The sequence below is a fragment of the Lacerta agilis genome, chromosome 3 (genome assembly GCF_009819535.1).
Source record: "Lacerta agilis isolate rLacAgi1 chromosome 3, rLacAgi1.pri, whole genome shotgun sequence".
In the NCBI taxonomy this organism is placed as follows: Eukaryota; Metazoa; Chordata; class Lepidosauria; order Squamata; family Lacertidae; genus Lacerta; species Lacerta agilis.
In genome coordinates, this window is record NC_046314.1 from 3,111,214 (window position 1) to 3,134,873 (window position 23,660).

Here is a 23,660-nt window from a genome sequence, read left to right on the forward strand (position 1 = left end):
ATCGAATCCTCCTGAGTTGAACACGACTACGCTGCTGCTGTGTGAACAACCAGCTCTGTCTCAAAGGCGATGGCTCCCCGGCATCCATGGCAGATGTATGAATGTGACTGGACAGGGGACATGGATGATGTCTGGCAAACGACTGTACTTCTCCATCCCATGGACATATGATAATTTTACGCTGTCATGGTCCATCACATGGAATACAACGGATAACGCAGGGGAGTTGGCGGGATAAAGATTCCAGAGGACAGATTGAGGGGGGATCATATAGATAGTCATGAGTATAGTTTTTTCTTTGTAAATTTGATTAGAGGAATGATGTTAAAAATTAAACATGAGGGAGCAGAGTTAGTGCGAGTGATGCGAGATGTTGGGGATCTCACTGTGCATCATTGGTGGGACATATTCTCCGGATGGAGTCCCACCATGACCAATATTTTGAACCTGGCCTTGCATCCGGTTATCATTGTTTTGGTGATTATATGTATTTCCATGATCTTCACTTGTTTTTTGTTTGTTAAAATTAAGCAGCTGTATGCAAAGGTGCAACCTATGTGGGCTATACTCAATCAAATGACACCGAGGATGAAAAGGAAATAGGATATGTTAAGGGGTGGAGTGTAGTGGAAACTCGCGGAAGATCTTTGTAATCACGAGGAGTCAGGTTACATGTCCTATTCCCTTTTCCTCCTCTAATTAGCAAAGTAAGGTTGCTTGTGAGGAGGATGCAATTAGTCGAGAACACCTTCAGCTGCCAATGACCTTGGCCAAGCCACACTCAGGTGCCTGATTCCCTGACCATTCGGGAATGGTGCCTGATAGCCAGGTGAAAACAATCAAACTTAAGTCAGCTATATAAGCAAGGGAATGGAGGGGACAGATTGGGGCTTCGCCACAGACTAGGTCTTGGGTGCTGTGGGGTTTCTGGTGTGAGGGATCTCTCCCGCTGCTCTCTTGAAGCCCCGGGCGGCAGAAGAGGAGGAGATTTGTGTTTGGGCGTTGGTCAGGTACGCTACGTTTGTCTGATTGTATCTAGAAAATTAAAGCATACTTTTTTTGTGTTCTTCTTCCATCTGTGTGTTTTATTGGATCCAGATTCAAAAAAAGGAGAACCCTGCCCCTTGGCAGAACACCCATGATAAATTATCAACGTACATAATGTACCCAATGAAAACATACAACTCCCCAAAGTTTTACAAACATCGCATTTGCAGAGCTTTAAATGGGAGTTACTAGTTGTTTACCAAGCTGCCTAATAGCAGCTTCTGGGGGCCAAAGTGTACCAAAAATGACCAGCTGTGGTCAATTCCCTGTTTTGGTGCCCTGCAGCAGTGCGGGCGCTGATTTTCTTGTGGGTAGTGATGTGCTAGAAAATTCTCCAGAGAATATTCTCCACAAACTGTAAATTCCGTGTCGTCTAAACAGCTGCTTTAAATGTACACACCTCATTAATGGAGAATATTCTCGAGAATATTCACCAAGAGATTATTCTCGAGAATTTAATATCGCCACTCGTGGGTTCATCCCCCAGCACTGCTGTAACATTTAAAGGTCTGACTGTAGGTCCTAACCATACCATGGTTGCTCATGCAGAATCTCATTGCGTATCGAGGACCTCAAGTCACCCCCCCCCAATGAATTGACACAGGAGACATAATTTTTGTTTGGGTATTTGGCAATAATTTAGGCCACAACTTTATTTAAATACAAATTCGGTGAGTGGTTGCGTAGGCATTGGTTCAGACTACTGTCCTACCGGGACAGAGGCTGGCCTAGAACCAGCGATTGGGAAATTGCAACTGAGGAGAGTTAAGGAGCAGGGGATACAACGCTTCCCTCTCCCCATGGTCCCGGGGACTCGGCCACGGCCCTAACCCCTACCGGGGGCTCGGACAAAGCATAAGAGTCGCCGGATTCCTTTAACGGAATTCCCAGTATCATCATGATTCTGGATGGGAACCGCCCAATCCAGCAATCCACACAGGAACCAATGCCTAACCGCCAACCTTACAAGTTGTGACAAGTTGCTACTGCAGTAAGCAAAACCAAATGGCAACAGCCAAACAGCCAAATGGACAAATTCCTACTGGGCCTCTGCCCCAAAGCAGATGACCCCATGACAGGCAGTTGCAAGGTCAAACACAGAGGCCTAAGAAAAGAGGGGGGGCGGGATGGGTGATCAGAAGCCGAAGCCAAGAGAAGGATCACCCTGCGTGCAGAGGAATATATAGGACGCTAAGCTGTCCATCACAAATTGCTACATCTAGCTTTGCCCAGCAACACCTCTCTGCCCTATAGCTGCTAAGGCCAGCTGCTGGCTCCACCCCCACAGGAAGGGATGTGTCTTGCCAGGTCCCGATCGCAACACGTGCTCTTACTCATGGTAGAACCCAATTTAGAGGCAGATGCTGTGTGCCAAGGACTTGTGCAACTGCCCCCCCTCCCCGCATACTGGCAAACCTTTAATCATTACAGCAATCCTACGGAAGCCATCCATTCCAATGCTTCTGCTGAAATGCATATAAAGTGCCTGAAACTGTTCAGATTGTATGATAAACAGCAGGGCCGCCCAGGACATTTTGGCACCTGAGGCAAAAGGCCCCCCCTGCTGCATCCTTGCCTCCGGATAGTATCCTCAAGGGAAAGTCCTTGCAGAACCTTGCCATCAGGAGAGGGCGCGTTGTGGCTCCGCATCCTGAGGTTCCCCCTGCTAAAACCGCTAGCTTTAAACTGCATTGTCATTCAGAAAGAGAGAAGTGAACTACTGTGGATCTCAACTTTCAGCCAAACTAAGGATGTGGTTGCCCTCTTTTTTCCTGTCAGCATGCACAAATGTAACCGGTGAAGATTTTGCTATCATTTCATCTCAACGCGAGGGACAGCTGCTAAATTTTCACCTTATCGGGTAGATGCTAGCCAAAACTAGAGTCCTACCAGAAAATAGGATTTTGTTACTTGGTTGCATAATTAATTGGAAAGAATAATTTTAGAAAACAAATTTCCCTAAAATATAGATTAAATCTTTTATAATGATTAGCAGCCATGTGTTCATACCAGCTGGCAAAAATCCTCTTAATATTTGGCATGGACCATAGAGTACTCTGATCTCTCTCACTTCGTGCGACTACAAAGCATCCTTGATAAGAGCCTACTCACTTTAAACCCTTTAATTACAATCAATCTGTTGAAAGGTAAAGCCCATTTTGATGACACCGTGGAAAGCTTTCACTTCATTAAACTGGCATCGGACAAATTTCCAGTAACTATCTGATCAATTTTTCTGTAACACATGGCAAGCTTAAAGCACACAATTTCAGAAAAGCCTTAAGTTTCCACTACTTTGTATAACATATAGAAGTCAGCCATGTTTTAATGCTCTTTTTAATTTTTGTTTTTATTTATTTTTATATTGCTGTGAGAGTTGCCTTTTTCAATATAGGAAAGGTCTACAGAACAGATCTAATCAACATTCATGCTTCATTTTAAAATTTGAACAAAACTGCAAAATGCTATATGCAATGTAAATGAAACAAGAGATTACAGCTTTCTTACTACAGGGTAACTGCTACCGCAGGATTAAATAAAAATGAAATCAGTGGACCAGAAAGATTCATGGGTATGTTGCTAGGTAGACTGCACAAAAACATATGTGCTTCCTTCCCTATGCCATGAAAAAAGAGGGGGGGGAACTTTCCCACTTTAAAGTTAACATATCTTTGGTTCAAATATGGAAACACTTTGGCTTTCTTTGGCTGTTATGACTGGCTCTCGTGTCAAAGCCATGGCTGACCCCTGGAGCACCCAAATGGCTCAAGCTATTGACACAATCGCCCCTGAACTGCCTCCCACTTTGTGGAGCCCGTTTGGCCCCTAGTATATTTCAGGGCTTACGGTGAGGAAACAAGCTGGGAAATGGCTCAAACATGAGTGGAGGAAAACTCCAGTTGAAAGCATTTGAACACCATACCTAGCGGCAGTGAAGGCAGCAAAGAACACATACTTGGATGGCTCTGTTGCATCTTCATTGTGCTGTGGTCTAAACCACTTGAGCCTCAGAAGGTTGGCGGTTCGAATCTGCAAAACGGGGTGAGCTCCTGTTGCTCTGTCCCAGCTCCTGCCAACCTAGCAGTGTGAAAGCACACCAGTGGAAGTAGATAAATAGGTACCACTGTGGCGGGGAGGTAAACGGTGTTTCCGTGCGCTCTGGTTTCCATTACAGTGTTCCATTGAGCCAGAAGTCGTTTAGTCCTGCTGGCCACATGACCCAGAAAGCTGTCTGTGGACAAACGCCGGCTCCCTCAGCCTGAAAGTGAGATAAGCACTGCAACCCCATAGTCGCCTTTGACTGGACTTAACCGTCCAGGGGTCCTTTACCTTTACCTTTAACTCTGTGCCATCCAGTAGAGCTTTCCTAGGTGGTGCAGGGCCTTTTATGGTGTGGCCTGAAGGAGGTGACAGAACCAGTGGTATCTCACTGTGACTTGATTGCAAAGCACAGGCTGCCAATTGGGTCCAATTCAAAGTGCTGGCTTTGACCTATAAAGCCTTAAACAGCTCAGGACTACACTACCTCGAGGAGTGTCTGTCCCCATATGAACTGGCTCAGAATCTATGGCCTCTTAAACTGTGTGTTTGCAGGGGTACTTGTTTTTGTTTGTTATAGTGATATGTATTTCTGTGTTTTTATACTGTAACTGCCCTGTGATCTTTGGATGAAGTGTGGTATAGAAATTTAATTAACAACAAGAGTAGCAACAAGAACCACAGGCAACTGAAGTGGACAGTGCTCACTTGAAATTAATGTCCTTTAGATCTACCAGAATGATAGTAGCCTATCCACTTGCATAATAAAGCTCTTGAGCTGAACTTCCTCCTAATCATTCATGTTATGGAAGTTCTTATTCCCTAAACGTGAAGAATTAGCTTGCCGGTGTGCATAGGTATATATCCCAAGCATGCATGGCAACAGCAAGCTGCGTCCCACTCTTCCAAATACTCCTGGAAGTCCACAACCAGGCCATGATGACAAATAACCTTTCCACATGTTTGTTGCTGGCCTCTAAAATTTTGAACATGGCAACTCCAGCTAGGCATAATTTGTTTTAGTTTTACTTATTATTTTAAAGGTTCCTATGTTGCCTTTCTGTACAAGCTGTCAGGTGTGTGTGTGTTCAGTCGTGTCTGACTCTTCGTGACCCCATGGACCAGAGCACGCCAGGCACGCCTGTCCTTCACTGCCTCCCGCAGTTTGGCCAAACTCATGCTAGTCGCTTCGAGAACACTGTCCAACCATCTCATCCTCTGTCATCCCCTTCTCCATGTGCCCTCCATCTTTCCCAACATCAGGGTCTTTTCTAGGGAGTCTTCTCCTCTCATGAGGTGGAGCCTCAACTTCAGGATCTGTCCTTCCAGTGAGCACTCAGGACTGATTTCTTTAAGGATGGATAAGTTTGATCTTTTTGCAGTCCATGGGACTCTCAAGAGTCTCCTCCAGCACCATAATTCAAAAGCATAAATTCTTCGGCGATCAGCCTTCTTTATGGTCCAGCTCTCACTTCCATACATTACTACTGGGAAAGCCATAGCTTTAACTATACGGACCTTTGTCGGCAAGGTGATGTCTCTGCTTTTTAAGATGCTGTCTAGGTTAGTCATTGCTTTCCTCCCAAGAAGCAGGCGTCTTTTAATTTCGTGACTGCTGTCACCATCTGCAGTGATCATGGAGCCCAAGAAAGTAAAATCTCTCACTGCCTCCATTTCTTCCCCTTCTATTTGCCAGGAGGTGATGGGACCAGTGGCCATGATCTTAGGGTTTTTTTTAATGTTGAGCTTCAGACCATATTTTGTGCTCGCCTCTTTCACCCTCATTAAAAGGTTCTTTAATTCCTCCTCTGCCATCAAGGTTGTGTCATCAGCATATCTGAGGTTGATATTTCTTCCGGCAATCTTAATTCCGATTTGGGATTCATCCCGTCCAGCCTTTCGCATGATGAATTCTGCATATAAGTTAAATAAGCAGGGAGACAATATACAGCCTTGTCGTACTCCTTTCCCATTTTGAACCAATCAGTTGTTCCATATCCAGTTCTAACTGTACCTTCTTGTCCCACATAGAGATTTCTCAGGAGACAAATGAGGTGATCCGGCACTCCCATTTCTTTAAGAACTTGCCATAGTTTGCTGTGGTCGACACAGTCAAATGCTTTTGTGTAGTCAATGAAACAGAAGTAGATGTTTTTCTGGAACTCTCTAGCTTTCTCCATAATCCAGCGCATGTTCGCAATTTGGTCTCTGGTTCCTCTGCCCCTTTGAAATCCAGCTTGCACTTCTGGGAGTTCTCGGTCCACATACTGCTTAAGCTTCCCTTGTAGAATTTTAAACATAACCTTGCTAGCATGTGAAATGAGCGCAATTGTGCGGTAGTTGGAGCATTCTTTGGCACTGCCCTTCTTTGGGATTGGGATGGAGACTGATCTTCTCCAGTCCTCTGGCCACTGCTGAGTTTTCCAAACTTGCTGGCATATTGAGTGTAGCACCTTAACAGCATCATCCTTTACAATTTTAAATAATTCATCTGGAATATCATCACTTCCACTGGCCTTGTTATTAGCAGTGCTTTCTAAGGCCCATTTGACTTCACTCTGCAGGATGTCTGGCTCAAGGTCAGCAACTACATTACCTGGGGTGTATGAGACCTTCATATCTTTCTGGTATAATTCCTCTGTGTATTCTTGCCACCTCTTCTTGATGTCTTCTGCTTATGTTAGGTCCTTCCCACTTTTGTCCTTTATTATGGTAATCTTTGGACAAAATGTTCCTTTCATATCTCCAGTTTTCTTGAACAGATCTCTGGTTTTCCCCATTCTGTGGTTTTCCTCTATTTCTTTGCATTGCTCGTTTAAGAAGGCCCTCTTGTCTCTCCTTGCTCTTTTTTGGAAATCTGCATTCAGTTTCCTGTATCTTTCACTATCTCCCTCGCATTTTGCTTCCCTTCTCTCCCCCGCTATTTGTAAGGCCTCATTGGACAGCCACTTTGCTTTCTTGCATTTCCTTTTCATTGGGATGGTTTTCGTTGCTGCCTCCTGTATAATGTTACGATCCTCCATCCATAGTTCTTCAGGCACTCTAAGCTGTCAGGTAGTAAGCGCCTATGCCTGCTTGGTCAACGTTTTTAAGACAGACCAGTCTCCAGTATAACATGTACTTGAACTGCGCTTCAGTTCTGATAGCAGCATTTCAGTTCAGCCCATGGACGTAGCTAGGATTTATGTTGGGCAGGGGGAAGAACCAAACTATCTGTGATGCGATTGGTCAGTTAGCTAAGCATTTTTATTTATTTATTTACTTGATGGGGGGCAAGTGCCCCCCCCTGCCAATGCCCATGGTTCAGTCTTAGTATTCCCATTGCTGGTGTGCAGGAATTCCAAACTCAAGTCCTGCTGCCCACCCCCTTGTTTTCCCACACAGACATTAGGCTCCACATTTACATTGAGAAGGAGGCTGGGGTCAGGGGAGCAAAGAGTGGAAAATGTTTGCTATTCTAGGGAAGAAGCTGGGGGATGCCACTAGAATCGTTGATGCCACCGAAATCGGTGTGTGCCATGCTCCATGTATGCTTGGAGGATTTCAGCACTCGCTTGAGGGTGGAACATGAGGTGTGAGAAGGAAAATGGGCCACCCCCAGCCCCATACACACATAGCATTGCTGTGTTTGCACATTTCGGCTTCAGTTCTTTATCAATAAAAACAAGCTTTCATTATGCCAAGCACTGCAAATACACACCCACAGAACTTGGGATGGTAATCATGTGAAAGGTCTCACATCTAAAGACCTCAGAATCAATGTTTTGTCATGTTCCACATTTTTTCTGTGACCCAGCAGACATACAGAAAAGCTAAATGAGTTCTTTGATAATTGTCTGCCATGGTACAAAATGAAATTACTGGTAGTAAAGGAAGAAGCCAACATTTGAAGCAAACCAGCTAGAATTCTCCATGGAGAAATGGGATTTATTGATCTCAGTTAGGAATATTTGTTCTTGCGTTTTCAAGCATTTGTTCAAAAGTATCATTTTCCAACTCAGAAAGAACACAGGAGGCTGCTTTATACAAAGACCACTACATTTAGCTCAGGATCGTCTTATTTATTTTGCATAATTTAAGTTTTACTTTAATTTTATTTCTCTCATACAACCTGATGAAATAAACCCAACAAAAAGTGGATTCCATAATAAAATATTGGTCTTTTAAGAGCTGCAAGGGAGATTGGGTTGGCTGATTTCCTTCCTTCCATTACCTCTCACACTCATGGCACAGGTTATAGCCGATGTTGTCACCCTTACAAAATGTTTAATATATATTGTGTCAAATACACACACATGCACACACACACACAAAATACTGTGATGAATAGATCTATGGAAATAGAGGCGTTTTTCAATTGGGTGATAGCTCAGATAACTCAGGAATAGTGGTTTTTACTAATAATTCTCTTCTCCTCTGCAAAAACCCACCTTGAATTGTAGTTACACTAAGAATTATACCATAGATCAGGTTTCCCACCCTGTTGCCTTCCAGATGTACTCCCAACATTCCTGGATACTGGCAATGCTGATAGGGCAGATGGGAGTCCAACATCTGGAGGGGAAGGCTACCACAGATTGTCAGCTTAAGAACAAGGACTCCTTCTTAATGATTTGTTAGCTGCCCTGGGAGCTATATTTGGGTAGTGTATATTTCCTTTAAGTAAATAAATGAAACTCTAAACACCAAGGAGGTGCTTAGAGAGATGAGATTTCCAATAACATCATTAATTGTGGCAGAATTTAGTGACTCACTTCCTCAAGCACCACTACAAACTCCAGCCACAGCAACCACTTTATCCTCTGTCACATGTTCCATCTGCAGCTGCTTGTTCCACTGTCTCTAGTGTGGAGCTGGCTAGACATCCAAGATGCCTGAAACCAGGAAGCAGTGAATCACTATTAGTGCTGTTTATTTAACACAGTCGGTTTTTCCCAATATTTTCTGTTTATTTGTGAAACATCCAAAAGGCAACACACACAGGAAAAACTTGCAAGCACGTTATTAGAAGAGGTGGTCTCTACTGAAAACCTTTCCGCTTGTAAAATTTCACGTGCGCCCACCCAACCTTTATGTAGAAATGCGTGAAAGCAGAAATACATCTCAATGCAGTAGCTAAGTCTGAGCCAGAAAGAGAGGAACTGAAAGGATAGGGGAACTATAAAAAGGAGTTCCAGAAAAGTCTGTGCTTGTGGTGCGTTTTGTATGGCACAGCTGAGAGTTAAGCATAAGGACTTGGTACAAGTGTGATCCCCTGGAACTGCCACTACTATTGTCTGGGTACTGCTGAGAGGAGCTCTGAGCTAGGGAAGGAGTAAGTTGATGGCACTTCCAAAATGTAGGAAAAGATGTATGGATAATGGGTTTGTTGTTGTTGTTCAGTCGTTCAGTCGTGTCCGACTCTTCGTGACCCCATGGACCAGGGCACGCCAGGCACGCCTATCCTCCACTGCCTCCTGCAGTTTGGCCAAACTCATGCCAGTCACTTCGAGAACACTGTCCAGCCATCTCATCCTCTGTCGTCCCCTTCTCCTTGTGCCCTCCATCTTTCCCAACATCAGGGTCTTTTCCAGGGAGTCTTCTCTTCTCATGAGGTGGCCAAAGTACTGGAGCCTCAACTTCAGGATCTATCCTTCTAGTGAGCACTCAGGGCTGATTTCTTTAAGGATGGATAGGTTTGATCTTCTTGCAGTTCATGGGACTCTCAAGAGTCTCCTCCAGCACCATAATTCAAAAGCATCAATTCTTCAGCGATCAGCCTTCTTGATGGTCCAGCTCTCACTTCCGTACATTACTACTGGGAAAACCATAGCTTTAACTATACGGACCTTTGTCGGCAAGGTGATGTCTTTGCTTTTTTTAAACTTTTGTCCAAACTTGGTATCTGGGTCAGAGCCATTCCGCCCTTCCTTGGTTGTGCATATTTCATACCTTCAGACTATGGGGAAACAACTTCACTCCTTACAGAGCCCTGAAAAGCAACATAATCTTAAAATAGCTAAGGCATGGGCTATTTCAGAAAGGTTTTTTAAAACAACTAAAACAGGGACTACTCTTCACAAGAAAGTGTAACCCATCCAAATATTCAGGCACATAGATGCAGCCACTCCCATGAGCCCAGACTGCAGTTGTAGTACTGAAAAACTTGCAATAATCTGGGAAATATCTGTTGATAAACAGATTGTTTTGAATTACAGTTTATGCAATGAATCCTCACAATGATCCTAACATGGAAAGCAAGGCATTAAAAAACTGCATGTGGGAATTTTACTTGTTCAAGCATCGCACGAAAGATCTAGCTTTCAGCTGACATCCTCCATCAGCACTTCAACATTATCATTCTGTAATTTGCAGGAAAACATTCTTACAACTATGAAGTGCTGCTTACTATTTTTCTTGCTCCACAGAATGAGCATACTAAAACGTTATAGAACACTAGCAGCCCTGCACCAGGCTTTGCTTGCGAATTCTAAGAACCAAATAAAAAAAATCAAATCAGAATAGTTTTGAAAGGCTCAGTCTACCATCTTGATTCAATATGGCACCCAAGTCTAATAAATACAGACCATCTTCTCCTTGTTCTCCGGAACGATTATGCAAACATGGGTTAAAATTTCTGGTGATGCTAGGAATGCTAACAAGAACAACAATTAGAGTAGTTCTGAAAGTAGTGGTTAAAATCAGGACAGTTCTGAAAAGTTCAGTTCACTACCTTGATTAAAAATGGTGTCCAGTTGTATCTAAACACAGATGAAAAACCTACTCCTTGATCTCACAGAATTTGTTTATGGGATCTTAAACGCAAAGCTAACCAATAAACAACTTCCCAAAATAAATAGTAGATGCTTTGCCACTTGAAATTGTAAAATGATGACAACAGGCTCTAGAGGCTCTGTTTTACTGCTTGTAAATTCTTTGTTTGACAAAGGAAATTCAAATCTATACTTAACAAAATTACAGGACTCTGTACAAGTACAAATGCCTAAGAATTAAAAGGCTGACTATTAAAAGCAATACTTTTGTGAGGAACAGAAAATTGACAGGAAGTCATGCAACGAGGAATTGGTGTCACATTCTTAATCTACAATTATAGCTTCTTCAGGAACTTCCATATCCTGCCATAAACCATATGCAGTAGTCATACCACCACAAAATGGAAATTCCTCAATACCCCCCCAAAAGAATTACAACAGAGGTGATCAGCTACAGAACAACCAATAATGGCTTGAACCCAGAGTTCCCATGAGTCAAATTCTGCTCACTGAAAATTCATGCAGAAGGGAGAGGAGAGATTTGCAGGGAGATCTGCAAATCACTTTCCCCAGTATTATTTTTCACCAATAAGAAGAGTTATTACGATCAATATTTTTTTAATTAAATAATTAATGTTTTAATGAAATCTATATAGCTTCTGGCAGGGTGAATCAACATGCGGCCCTCAGCAACATTGATGCTCCCCCTGCCTTTGCGCTGTGTTTCCAAAGCTGGGTAAGCAAGGCACTGGGCTTTGAGGTGGCATGAGAGCTTTGACAGGGTCCTAGAGTCCCGCCTCCTCCTTCCCAAAGCCTAGATAGCACTTACTCAGCTTTAGGGAGAAGGCGGGAGGGCTATAATACCCTGCCAGAGCGCCCCCGACATACAACAAGGCCCACGGGTTCTGTATCAAAGTACTCTTGCCATGAAAAATTTCAGTGTGGTGTAGTGGTTAAGAGCGGTGGACTCATAATCTGGTGAACCAGGTTCGTGTCTCCGCTCCTCCACATGCAGCTGCTGGGTGACATTGGGCTAGTCACACTTCTCTGAAGTCTCTCAGCCCCACTCACCACACTGAGTGTTTGTTGTGGGGGAGGAAGGGAAAGGAGAATGTTAGCCGCTTTGAGACTCCTTCGGGTAGTGAAAAGCGGGATATCAAATCCAAACTCTTCTTCTTCTTCTACTTGATATGAAAAGTCGGGCCACCTTGGCTTAGGGAGTGAGTGCACAGGGATATCTGAGTTTGAATCTGGCCCTTGAACTGAACATGGTTACCCATTCCTGGTGCATATGAAGGGCGAGCAAAGTTCAGACAGGAAGCAAACGGCAAGAGAGCTGGAAAAGGTGGAGAGAGAAGAGAAGGAAGACTGGTCTTTCAGAACCACAGTTCCTGTTAAAAAAAACACACAGGAAACATAATTGTACTCTGTGCCCCCTGTTTGTGTACCTGGTTAGTGTGGGTTGCTTGCTGGCCTGAATTTCTTTTTCACGTGAATGTTTGAGTACTTGGCATTTGAAGGCAGAGGCACCTATACTGCAACTGACGTTTCTTGAAGGATTCGTCATTGTGGTGAAATAGACATCTCCATCAGACACACATTTCTGCATCTACTTATGGATAAAAGTACTACTATGAATCTCACTTTGCTAGGGTAAAAACATACTTTAGTTGGGCTACTAAGAGAGGAGCCGCAGTAAAAGTGCCAATACATATTTTTGCTAAGATGATTTGAGCACCTCTGTAGTATGAAAGCTAGTAACCCTAAGCTACCCCACATGTTTAGAAAGGATGCATGTAGGCTCATTTCTCATGTTATGGCAAACGAAAGTTAATGTGGTTTACTGTGAAGACACGGAGGTGGACTGTTTCTTCCTTTCTACTCAGGCTAGAAAGAAACAAACCACACTCCCTGGCTTAGTTTTATGTCTAAATGAGGGAGCATGGTTTGTTTCACACCAACCAACCATAAGTAGTCTACTCGCAAATCAAATTCATCCAGTTAAGGTATTTGTAGATGCTTTTGACAGTCTCTTCACATCATATCTCAATTTTACAATGCATTTAAGTTCAGACATACATATCAGTATGTTGTAAGAACTTCCAAAGCAATATAATAATATTGATAAAGACTATCAAGGGTTCAGCCTCATTCTTCTTGAACTGTAATCTACATGTCCTGGCAGAAACCCAAGGCAGCAGCTCAATGACAGAGGTTAATTGTGCCACTCAGAACGTGAATCATTCAACCCCTGCTTCTGTTTCACAGCACCCAGGTTAAGGTGATTATTCATGTGAAATGCCAGGTATATACTTTGCAGAATGAGACACCACCCTGTATCAAATACCTATTCCTTGGATAAGGGTGTTAGTTCTCCCTCAGGAGTTGTCAATGAAATGTATGCAAACTGAGAGAGCCAGTGTGGTGTAGTAGTTAAGAGTGGTAGACTCGTAATCTGGGGAACCGGGTTCGTGTCTCCGCTCCTCCACATGCAGCTGCTGGGTGACCTTGGGCTAGTCACACTTCTTTGAAGTCTCTCAGCCCCACTCACCCCACAGAGTGTTTGTTGGGGGGGGGGAAGGGAAAGGAGAATGTGAGCCGCTTTGAGACTCCTTCGGGTAGTGATAAAGCGGGATATCAAATCCAAACTCTTCTCTTCTTCTTCTTATACCAAACTAAGTTTTACTCACAGTAAACCCACTGAAATTAATGGACATAAGTTATTCACGTCTACTAATTTAATTTAAATGGGTGTACTCTGAATATTTTTAACAATGGATACAACCTAGTGACTGTAAGAGACACTAGAATGTCTGACTCAACATAGTCCTTTTACATTTAAGCATCACATCTGGCCACAGTTAAAATAGTGCTATATTTTATTCTGTAATAATAATAATAATAATAATAATAATAATAATAATAATAATAATAATTGCTATGTGCCATGGACTGGCTGGGTGCAGAGGAGTGTGAGGGGGCACCAGCTGGGAAACCCCCAGAAAGAGAAGGCTCAGAGCCAGGGGACTAATGGTAGGGTCATGATGAGTAGTCCAAGGGAGAAAAGGGAGGTGACTGGGAGGAAGAGGTGTCAGAAGCTGAAGAGGCAACAGGGTTTAGTGAGCAGGAAGACGCTGTGGCAGAGGAGGGGGTCCAGGAGACAGAGATGAGGCAGGCTGCTGAAGAAGCCAGGGATTCCCACCCCTCGTGCTGCGACCAGCTCCCCTCCCACCCATGCAGAGAATTGAAAAGAGCAGACCAGAGATTGGTTGTGTGCAGACGCTATTTGTGACTGCTTGGGAAAGGACCCTGGAGAGAAGGAGCCTTAGAGAGTGTTGAGAAGTTGCGGACCTTCAGTCCTTGCAATTGCCTCACTGGAACAAGACCTACTGGGAGGAGTTACTGGGATTACTTTGAATAAAGAGACAACTTCACTGACACCATGTTTGTTGTTGCTGACCTATGCCTGCCACTATGGGCCAAAAATGGCAACTCCTTTTCTTGACCAGATTGAAAGGCATCTAGAAAAATGATCCCATTCAATGGTGTCATAGTTACATCACTAAATCCCTCTTGATCACCTTCCCTCCAAAACAAGGTTTTGGCTTGATAAACATGGTTTATCAAGCAGAATTGGATCCAGGAAGAGCCTCTTTAGGAGTACTTATTAGACTTAATAAAATAAAATAAAAAATTCTTTCCAGTAGCAACTTAGAGACCAAGTAAGTTTGTTCTTGGTATGAGCTTTCCTGTGCATGCACACTTCTTTAGTTTGGTCTCTAAGGTGCTACTGGAAAGAATTTTTTATTTTATTTTGTTTTGACTATGGCAGACCAACACGGCTACCCACCTGTAACTAGACTTAATAAGACAGAGTAGGAGGAGGACATGGGGAACTGAACAAAGGACTGCAGTTGGTGCATAAATCCAGAAATTGGGATGGAAATGTTTGTGGACAGGAAAGATTTACCGGTACATTTTCTTCCTACTGTCCCTCATACAGCAAGACCTTGAATTTTCTTTGGATGCATCATATTTGATTTTTTTCCAGCTGCTAAAGAATGTCTAGCGTACTCCCTGCTTATTTACACCTGGTGCTTAAGTAAATTTACCAACCCACAAGTAAAGCATTCCACTCACATTTGCAGGTTTGAGGCACATACCTTCCCACTATCCTAATAATAAGAATAGTTCCGTTTTCAATATGACATCGGTGTGGGAGAACCAGACTTGAGAACACTATTTTTAAACAAAGCAAACCCAGATCACTGTGGTCCACAAGCTGGAACTAGTTATAAAAAGGCAGCGCAAGAGTTCAGAAAACAATGGGTGAAATTCAGACAGGCAACAACAACTAACCTATGTGACACGGATCTCACGAGTAAAGTGGATTGTGTCCACCAGTGCTGCTCCTTGGTGAGAATGGGAGGGAAACAATTTTTGGTGATTCTCCCTCCCTCCTGTAACCCCACACCCAAAAAATTGCTCTAGGGTGTTGGGGGGATTCTCCAAAACTGATTTAGGATGCCAGGCGATTTGGCAGGTTGGTGGTGGAATTGCTTTCTTCTCCATTCTGCTGACAAAAGTCTTACCGTTAGCTGAGTTGTACCACTGGATACAACCCAAAGTTATTATTTTGTTATTATTCATTTCATTTCTATAACGCTTTATACTTTTAAGAAAAAAAATCTCCCAGCAGTTTACAAACTACATTAAAACATCAAATAAAACAACCCAGAATAAAATATTACAGAAGAAAGCCAACTATAATGTGTACATTCAAAGCAAGATAATTAACAGAAAACTAAAAAAAAAAATCTCAAAGATTTTGGAATAAAATATTACAAAGGACCTCAAGTACAGAATGCACATTTAACAAAGCAAAGCTTTATTTAAAAAAAAAAAACTATCTTAAATGTCTTGTTTCCAACTCTTCGTGTATTTAATGCTATATCTCATTAAGCGGAGAAAGGCCATAGTTCAGTAGCATGCAGAAAGTTCACTAAGTTCTCTAGTTCACTACTAGGCTGAGCGGCTGTTGCTCACACTTTTGTCAAAGGCTATCTCACTCCTCCATGACAAGCCCTTCCTTGCAAAGCAGGCAGCGTTGCTTCTCAACAATGAGAGCGACAGCAGTCCAGTATGAATGGCAAAGCAGCAATGTAAAAGTGTAAAAAGTAGATGAATAAATGAGTAAATTAAGTTAATTTGGAATATGCAGAAAATATATATAAAAAAATTTATGGAACCGCAGAAAGAGGGGGAAGGAAGTCAAGTTTCAAAATGTTAAAATGATTGTAAAATTATCGAAATGTATAAAATTGAAAATCATAAAAAGCAATGTAAAACTGAATAGTACACTAGCACAATCAAAATCACTTGTATTTTAATTACTTAGACTTAGATTGAAAAACACAACAGAAATTCAACTTTGAGTGGTGGTGGTGGTGGTGGTGGGGAAACCGAAATCATTAACACTTGTAAAATGGCTAAGGCTTAAGTAGTTCACACAGTAACTCCACAAACATGGGGGATAAAACCAAACAGTGAGTTTTCAAACAAACCTCAATCCTACCCACAAAAAGCTTGCAGTTTGCAATTGGTTCCTCTTCTAGGGAGCTCTCACCAAGCTAAATGACACATTGGGCAGTGTAGGTGACCCACAGGTATGGTCTGCAAATTCCTTCTGTCACAGACACCCTCCCTCACTGGCAAGCCTAGGAGCCAACTCCTAAGGGGCAAGGTCCCTTTGGTCCCTCCTAATAAAATATTTGAGAGGGCTGGGCCTCCCCAAAGTTGATGGGCATTGCCATTCAAATGGTCCTTGGAATCCCTTGACTCATGGCAGAAGGCACCCCTGTGGGAAAAGACACAATAATAGAAAGAGGAGGAGGTTGGGGTCTTTAGTGATCTTTGGTCCTCTACCAACATCCAGGAGAAACTCACTCATTAGTTTAAGGAAGGTGCCATTTTACCTGGCTCTCCAAAGAAATGTGCCAGCAGAGCTACCATCGCACTGCAAGGAAAAAATGAACGCCTTGAAAACGAAGAACAAGGAAATCATCACTCACAGCAAATGCTCAGGAGTGGAACCCAGGACGATGTCCGTCCACAAGCTGGCAACCACCCTTCTAGGTAGGACAGACGCGACTCCTGGCTACGCTGCGAGGAGTGGCATTGTGTTCCTAACCAGCACCAGTAGAATGGTTCAGACCAACTTGCACAAGGAAACCGGCCTGTCAAGGCAGACTCCTCACCCCATCCTAGGAATCTCAAGGCAGCGACAGGGGCCAACTCTGCAAAGGCACTTCTGTTCCTTGGGCAGTACTCACAGCAGCCTTTCCCAAGGCTTGGACTGAGTGCACGTGGGTACCAACCCAGTGAGCAGCCCAAAGTCAGCCAAAGGAGACAGAAATACCAACAGAAGAGCAGTCTTCAAACACCTCCAACGTCAATGTATACCAAAAGTTACTATTGCCTAAAGAAGCTATAGCAGTGCTCTAGAATGAAGCTTTTGGTGCCCCTCTTTTCTCACAATAGGTTAGAGGCAGAGCCGTCTCATCCATTGGGGCTGGTGGCGCGGCGCGCCAGGGCGCAATGGCCTGGAGGGCGCCTCCGTCCTCCAGCCCCGCTGGCAGCGCCTGCCGGCAGCGCCCTCTGACTCCCGGCAAGGGAGCTGGCCGGCCACGCCACGCCCTCTGGCTGCCCAGCAGAGCACAGGAGCACAGCTCTGCGCGCCCTTCCAGTGCTTCCGGGACGGGAGGCGAGGGCGGCCGGCTCGCGCTCTCGCGCGCAGCCGGGTGGCGTGGCGCAGCCGGGCAGCTCGCGCTCCGCGCGCAGCCGGCCGCCCACCTGATGGAACACAAGCTGCCCAGCCGCGCCGCCCGGCTGCGCCGCGCCATCCGGATGCGCGCGGGAGCGCGAGCCGGCCGCCCTCGCCTCCCGTCCCGGAAGCGCTGGAAGGGCGCGCAGGGCCCCGCGCCGCTCCAGCGCCACGCCCCTCATCCCCCGCTCGCCCACCCCCCTCCCAAGGGGCGGCAAGCGCGGGAGGGAGGCGGCGGAGAGGCGGCATGGCGGGGGCGCCGGAGGGATAGCCACGCCAGGGCGGCAGATCCCCTTAAGACGGCTCTGGTTAGAGGCAAGAACAAGAAGTGAGGCAGGCACTGGAGCAATTGCAACATCTTCTGTTAGCACTCAGTCAGTGCAAGGAGACTGATTAGAAGTTGAAGAAGTGAACAGTGGGACAAAGATCCAGCTGACCTTTGAAGATGCCAGCTACAACATTCACAGCTCTGAGCTCAGAAGCATCCCAGAGCTGGAGCATATTCTGGGTGGGAGCTTCCTTACAAAGCAGAACTTCCCACTTTTTTCCAGTAGCAACCTATTCTTCCTCTTTTTTTCTGCTTGTTTTAGGTGGCGCAGACAAACAAACCGAGGAACCTGAAAAACTGCACTTGCCTTCAGCAACAGTAGAAAAGAAAAGGTGCCACTGACCAATGCGCGGGTTAAGGAACTGGATAAAGAACAGCATACAAACACCGAAAGGAAAATTTCAAGAGCAAAAGGGAGTAACGAAAGATGCACTAAAGCAGGGGTCCCCAAACTTACCTGGCCTCGGGCAGGTTCCTCTGGCGCCGATAGCACAGCGGGCCAAAGGGCAGGGGAGCGCATGCAAATATCCGCGCGCATTTGCTTTTTCCGGCGTGGCGCGGCACCGGAAAAAGCTTGTGTGTGTGTGCGTCATTTCCAGTGCATTTCTGGCGCGGCGCAGCACCGGAAATAGCTTGTGTGCGTGCGCATGGGCCTCCACAGACCTGGAGGTGCACTGGAAATTATGCTTTGCGCATGCGCAAAAGCTATTTCCAGTGCCATGCCGACCCGGAGATGGGCAGCCGCGCCACACCAGTAAGAGCGGGCAGCAGGGGCCAGATAATTGGCTCATGTGGCCCATATCTGGCACACGGGCCTTAGTTTGGGGACCTCTGCACTAAAGTCTCCCCAGCCACGTCTTTCAGAAACAAGGCTCAGGTGCCAGAAGTGGACTCAGAGATGGGTGGGGGTTGGGAGTAAGTGGCAACAGAAAATAATCAAGGTGATCTTGTTCCCAACTGTATCCTGCTAACATACATTTTCTTTTTGTTCAGTGTTTGATGATGTAGTAGAGAAATAATGTAGAGGAAAAATAACCACTGACATCTTGCACAGTGTTTAAACAATGTTCAGCCTAATAAATCTGTTTTACTCCACTTCTCCCTCAGCAGTGTGAACCTTGTCCTTTTATTATTGTTTTGTTTTTGTTTTTCACATTTCACTTTATCCAGTTACATAACTGTTCCAGCTAATACGTATATTTTCAAGGTGAACAAAGCTCAAGCGATTACATTTATCCTGGTCACTAGGGTGACCAATTTCTAACAGTTTTCACTTGGGAGATAGTATATTTTTAATAAATTGCCACTATTACACCTGTCATACAAAAGTAAAGTAAGAAAGACATGTAGCAGTCTGAATTAAAGTTGCAGGAAATGGGAAAACACTACTGCTCCTCTATGTCTGTGCGAAGTCTTTCCACAACTATTATAAAAGACATTTTGCAGACTTTCTCCTGCCTCTTCACACCTCTAGCTTTGCTGCTTCCTTTGCTGAGCTTCCATCTAAAAAGGTAAAGGTAAAGGACCCCTGACAGTTAAGTCCAGTCGCGAACGACTCTGGGGTTGCTGCGCTCATCTCACTTTACTGGCCGAGGGAGCCGCAGACAGTTTGCTGTCCACAGACAGTTTTTCCGGGTCATGTGGCCAGCATGACTAAACCACTTCTGGCAAAACCAGAGCAATGCCCGGAAATGCCATTTACCTTTCCGCCGGAGTGGTACCTATTTATCTACTTGCACTTGACGTGCTTTCGAACTGCTAGCTGGGCAGGAGCTGGGACCGAGCAACGGGAGCTCACCCCGTCGCAGGGATTCAAACCACCAACCTTCTGAGCGGCAAGCCCTAGGCTCTGTGGTGTAGACCACAGCGCCACCCGCGCCCCTTAAAATATATGTAGAATCCAGCATTTCATGTGATCAGTCTATAATGGCAATCAACTCAAACAACACAAATTTGACACAACCACAGTTTTCCAACTTCCTATTTCTTCCCCTTTGAGATAACTGTAAAATTCCTACACATAGCAAAGGATTCTGAGACAGATTCTGAGGGCATTCTCAGGTAATGAAGGGTGCCATCCAGGCCTAACTGCTTCTCCATTAAGTGTGCATTTCAAAATGCACTCAACATTCCCCTGAGATAGTGGCTTTCGCAAAAAGTTGCACAGTTTCTCACAATCTGTTTACTTCGTAGCTTGTCCACCAAGGCCAAGCATCTCTTCAAGGAATCTCTGGTCAGTTTCTGTGGAATGCCAAGTTTCCTAAGAACACAATCTTAAAATGGCTGGCATATGGTAATGATAACAAATGCCAGCACATTCTGAAACAGGGAGGGGAGAGAGAATTATTCAGGCCACTTAAACTATTTGTACAATAAACTATCTGAGATAAAGGTCTTGAGAAAAATTCACAGGATGACGTTATAGTTAGCTTTGACCAGATCAAGGAATATCAGATGAAGGATCTGATTCTAGTTATTTGGGATGAGTGTAAAACTAAAATGAGAAAGTGGCTTTAAGAAAGTAATGCATTTAAGAGATGTAATGCTGTCAGAAACATACATTAAAGCAGTAAATACTTTTATCTTGAGCACAGAGTTAGCCATAGTGCTGCTGCATGACATGCTTCTGTTTAACATTATAGAATCATAGAATCCTAGAGTTGGAAGAGACCCCAAGGGCCATCCAGTCCAACCCCCTGCCAAGCAGGAAACACCATCAAAGCATTCCTGACAGATGGCTGTCAAGCCTCCACTTAAAGACCTCCAAAGAAGGAGACTCCACCACACTCCTTGGCAGCAAATTCCACTCTCGAACAGCTCTCACTGTCAGGAAGTTCTTCCTAATGTTTAGGTGGAATCTTCTTTCTTGTAGTTTGAATCCATTGCTCCGTGTCCGCTTCTCTGGAGCAGCAGAAAACAACCTTTCTCCCTCCTCTAGATGACATCCTTTTATATATTTGAACATGGCTATCATAAAAGCTGGGAACAGATCCCCCACCCCAAAATCTGGTTAAATCCTTATAAATACCTAACTGTTCCTCCAGTGAACTGAGTATAGCATTTGAACTTCACAACAGCTCTGTGAGCTAACTAAAGTTGCGAGAAGAAACTGAAGAAGCGTATCTGAAGATGTGTGCATGCACACGAAAGCTCATACCAAGAACAAACTTAGTTGGTCTCTAAGGTGCTACTGGAAGGAATTTTTTATTTTTTATTTTGTTTTAAGTTGCAAGAGAGTGACTTGCCCAGTGAGCTTCAGAGCCAAGTAGATATCTCAAAATAGGCTTTTGCATGTGCAGTTGTAAAGCTCTCATCACAACACCACCAAGACTCTCAACCAAAGACTCTCTTCTTCACACATGGTGTTTTTCTTACACAGAAGGTAACTGAGAGTTAAATCATGTTCTGCAATAATTACACACGTGTAGAAGCAGGCTCACACGTGTCATTATTGCAGAACAGGATTTGTGTAGAAGCAGGCTCGGGGACACGGGTGGCGCTGTGGTGTAAACCACTGAGCCTAGGGCTTGCCGCTCAGTAGGTTGGTGGTTTGAATGAGCTCCCGTTGCTCGGTCTCTGCTCCTGCCAACCTAGCAGTTTGAAAGCACGTCAAGTGCAAGTAGATAAATAGGTACCACTCTGGCGGGAAGGTAAACAGCGTTTCCATGTGCTGCTCTGGTTCGCCAGAAGCGGCTTAGTCATGCTGGCCACATGACCCAGAAGCTGTCTGCGGACAAACGCCAGCTCCCTCGGCCTATAGAGTGAGATGAGCGCGCAGCCCCAGAGTCGTCCGTGACTGGACCTAATGGTTAGGGTTACCTTTACCTATATTTTCCTGAAAATAAGTTGAAAACAACACTTTTCAACCATATTCACATGTAATGTACATTTGTTTAGGACTGCAGACACCAGTGATCAGCTGATTGGTAGTGCCTGGAAAGCCTATCAATAATCAGCTGATTGTCGGGACTTTGAAAGCCCATGCACAGCACTTTGCAAGTCCTGATAACCAGATGCTTCTTGGGGCTTGCAAAGCATTGTGCCTTTGACTAGATTTCAAACTGTGCATACTGAAGTGCTTCACCTGATAGCATTGTGATGTCACGTGACTGACAAACCTGCCAGTGCTGTTCCACAGAGGACGGGGGAAGATAAGGATCAATCCTATTGGTGAGAACCGGTTCTTCACCCCTGAAGTAAACAATAAACTCTGTACGATTGTATCAGTAGACACCCGCAACTTGACGGAGTGATCTGTGTCTGTCCGGTTTCTCAGTTAAGTCTGACATCGTTGGAAGACTGTGTTGTTGCTGAACCCCATATTTAAGAAACATTTTCGCATTGATAAAACAAGATAAAAATTGCTCACCTGCCCATGCTTCCCCAGTTCCATTTCAACTATTGCCACAGGGTTGTTTAACTGGTCAGCGTGTCTTGACTGAGACTTTAAATCCACTCTCCAGCTGATGTTTTTCAAGCTGTTTTCCCACTTGCTTTGATTTATAAGGCTGTCTCGAATTTTCACTCGGTGGCTTTTCCAAAATTTGGCAATAACTGCAGCTTGCTCAGTTGTGATGCCTCCTGGTTTCTTTGTCTGGGCAGTCAAAAAAGCCTCTAGCTGATTTAAATCCATGTCAGCCGAAGCTATCGACTGAAACAAAAACAAACAATATATAGATTCAGGTAGGTAGGCATGTTGGTCTGATGCATACGAAATAAATTGTCCAGTAGACAGTTTTTTATTTTTTTTTAAATTAAAAATATAGTATGCATTAGTGTACTCTTGGAAAACTGAAGTATGGAATAAAGGTAAAGGTAAAGGGACCCCTGACCATTAGGTCCAGTCGCAGACGACTCTGGGGTTGCAGCACTCATCTCGCTTTACTGGCTGAGGGAGCCGGCGTACAGCTTCCGAGTGATGTGGCCAGCATGACAAAGCTGCTTCTGGCGAACCAGAGCAGCGCATGGAAACCCCGTTTACCTTCCTGCCGGAGCGGTACCTATTTACCTACTTGCACTTTGACGTGCTTTCAAACTGCTAGGTTAGCAGGAGCTGGGACCGAGCAACGGGAGTTCACCCCGTGGCGGGGATTCGAACCACCGACCTTCTGATCAGCAAGCCCTAGGCTCTGTGGTTTAACCCACAGCGCCACCGGCGTCCCTAATAATACTACATTAGTTACTACTAGAAGGAAACCTGGAATGGATTCAGTTAACCAGTTCCCAAAACATAATGCAGTAGTACAGGTGAAACTCGAAAAATTAGAATATCATGGAAAAGTCCATTTATGTAAGCAATTGTTTTCATTAGCTACTGGAGTTTAATATATGAGATAGACTCATGACATGCAAAGCGAGATATGTCAAGCCTTTGTTTGTTACAATTGTGATGATTATGGCGTACAGCTGATGAAAACCCCAAAATTCACAATTTGAACTTTGGGGTTTTCATCAGCTGTACGCCATAATCATCACAATTATAACAAATAAAGGCTTGACATATCTCGCTTTGCATGTCATGAGTCTATCTCATATATTAGTTTCACCTTTTAAGTTGAATTACTGAAAGAAATGAACCTTTCCACGATATTCTAATTTTTCGAGTTTCACCTGTATATAATCAAGGAAGTGCGGACAGTGAACAGAAAAGGCATAAACTCTTCCATAACAT

General features: G+C 44.4%; 1 protein-coding gene across 1 annotated transcript in view; it reads right to left on the minus strand.

The window, feature by feature from the left end:
• COMMD1 (copper metabolism domain containing 1) overlaps positions 1 to 23,660 on the minus strand; it is an 87,466-nt gene that overhangs the window by 34,267 nt on the left and 29,539 nt on the right. Inside the window, exon 2 of the mRNA XM_033145630.1 lies at positions 22,359 to 22,640. Within this exon, the coding sequence (XP_033001521.1) occupies positions 22,359 to 22,640 (282 nt within the window). The remainder of the gene's footprint in view (positions 1 to 22,358; positions 22,641 to 23,660) is intronic.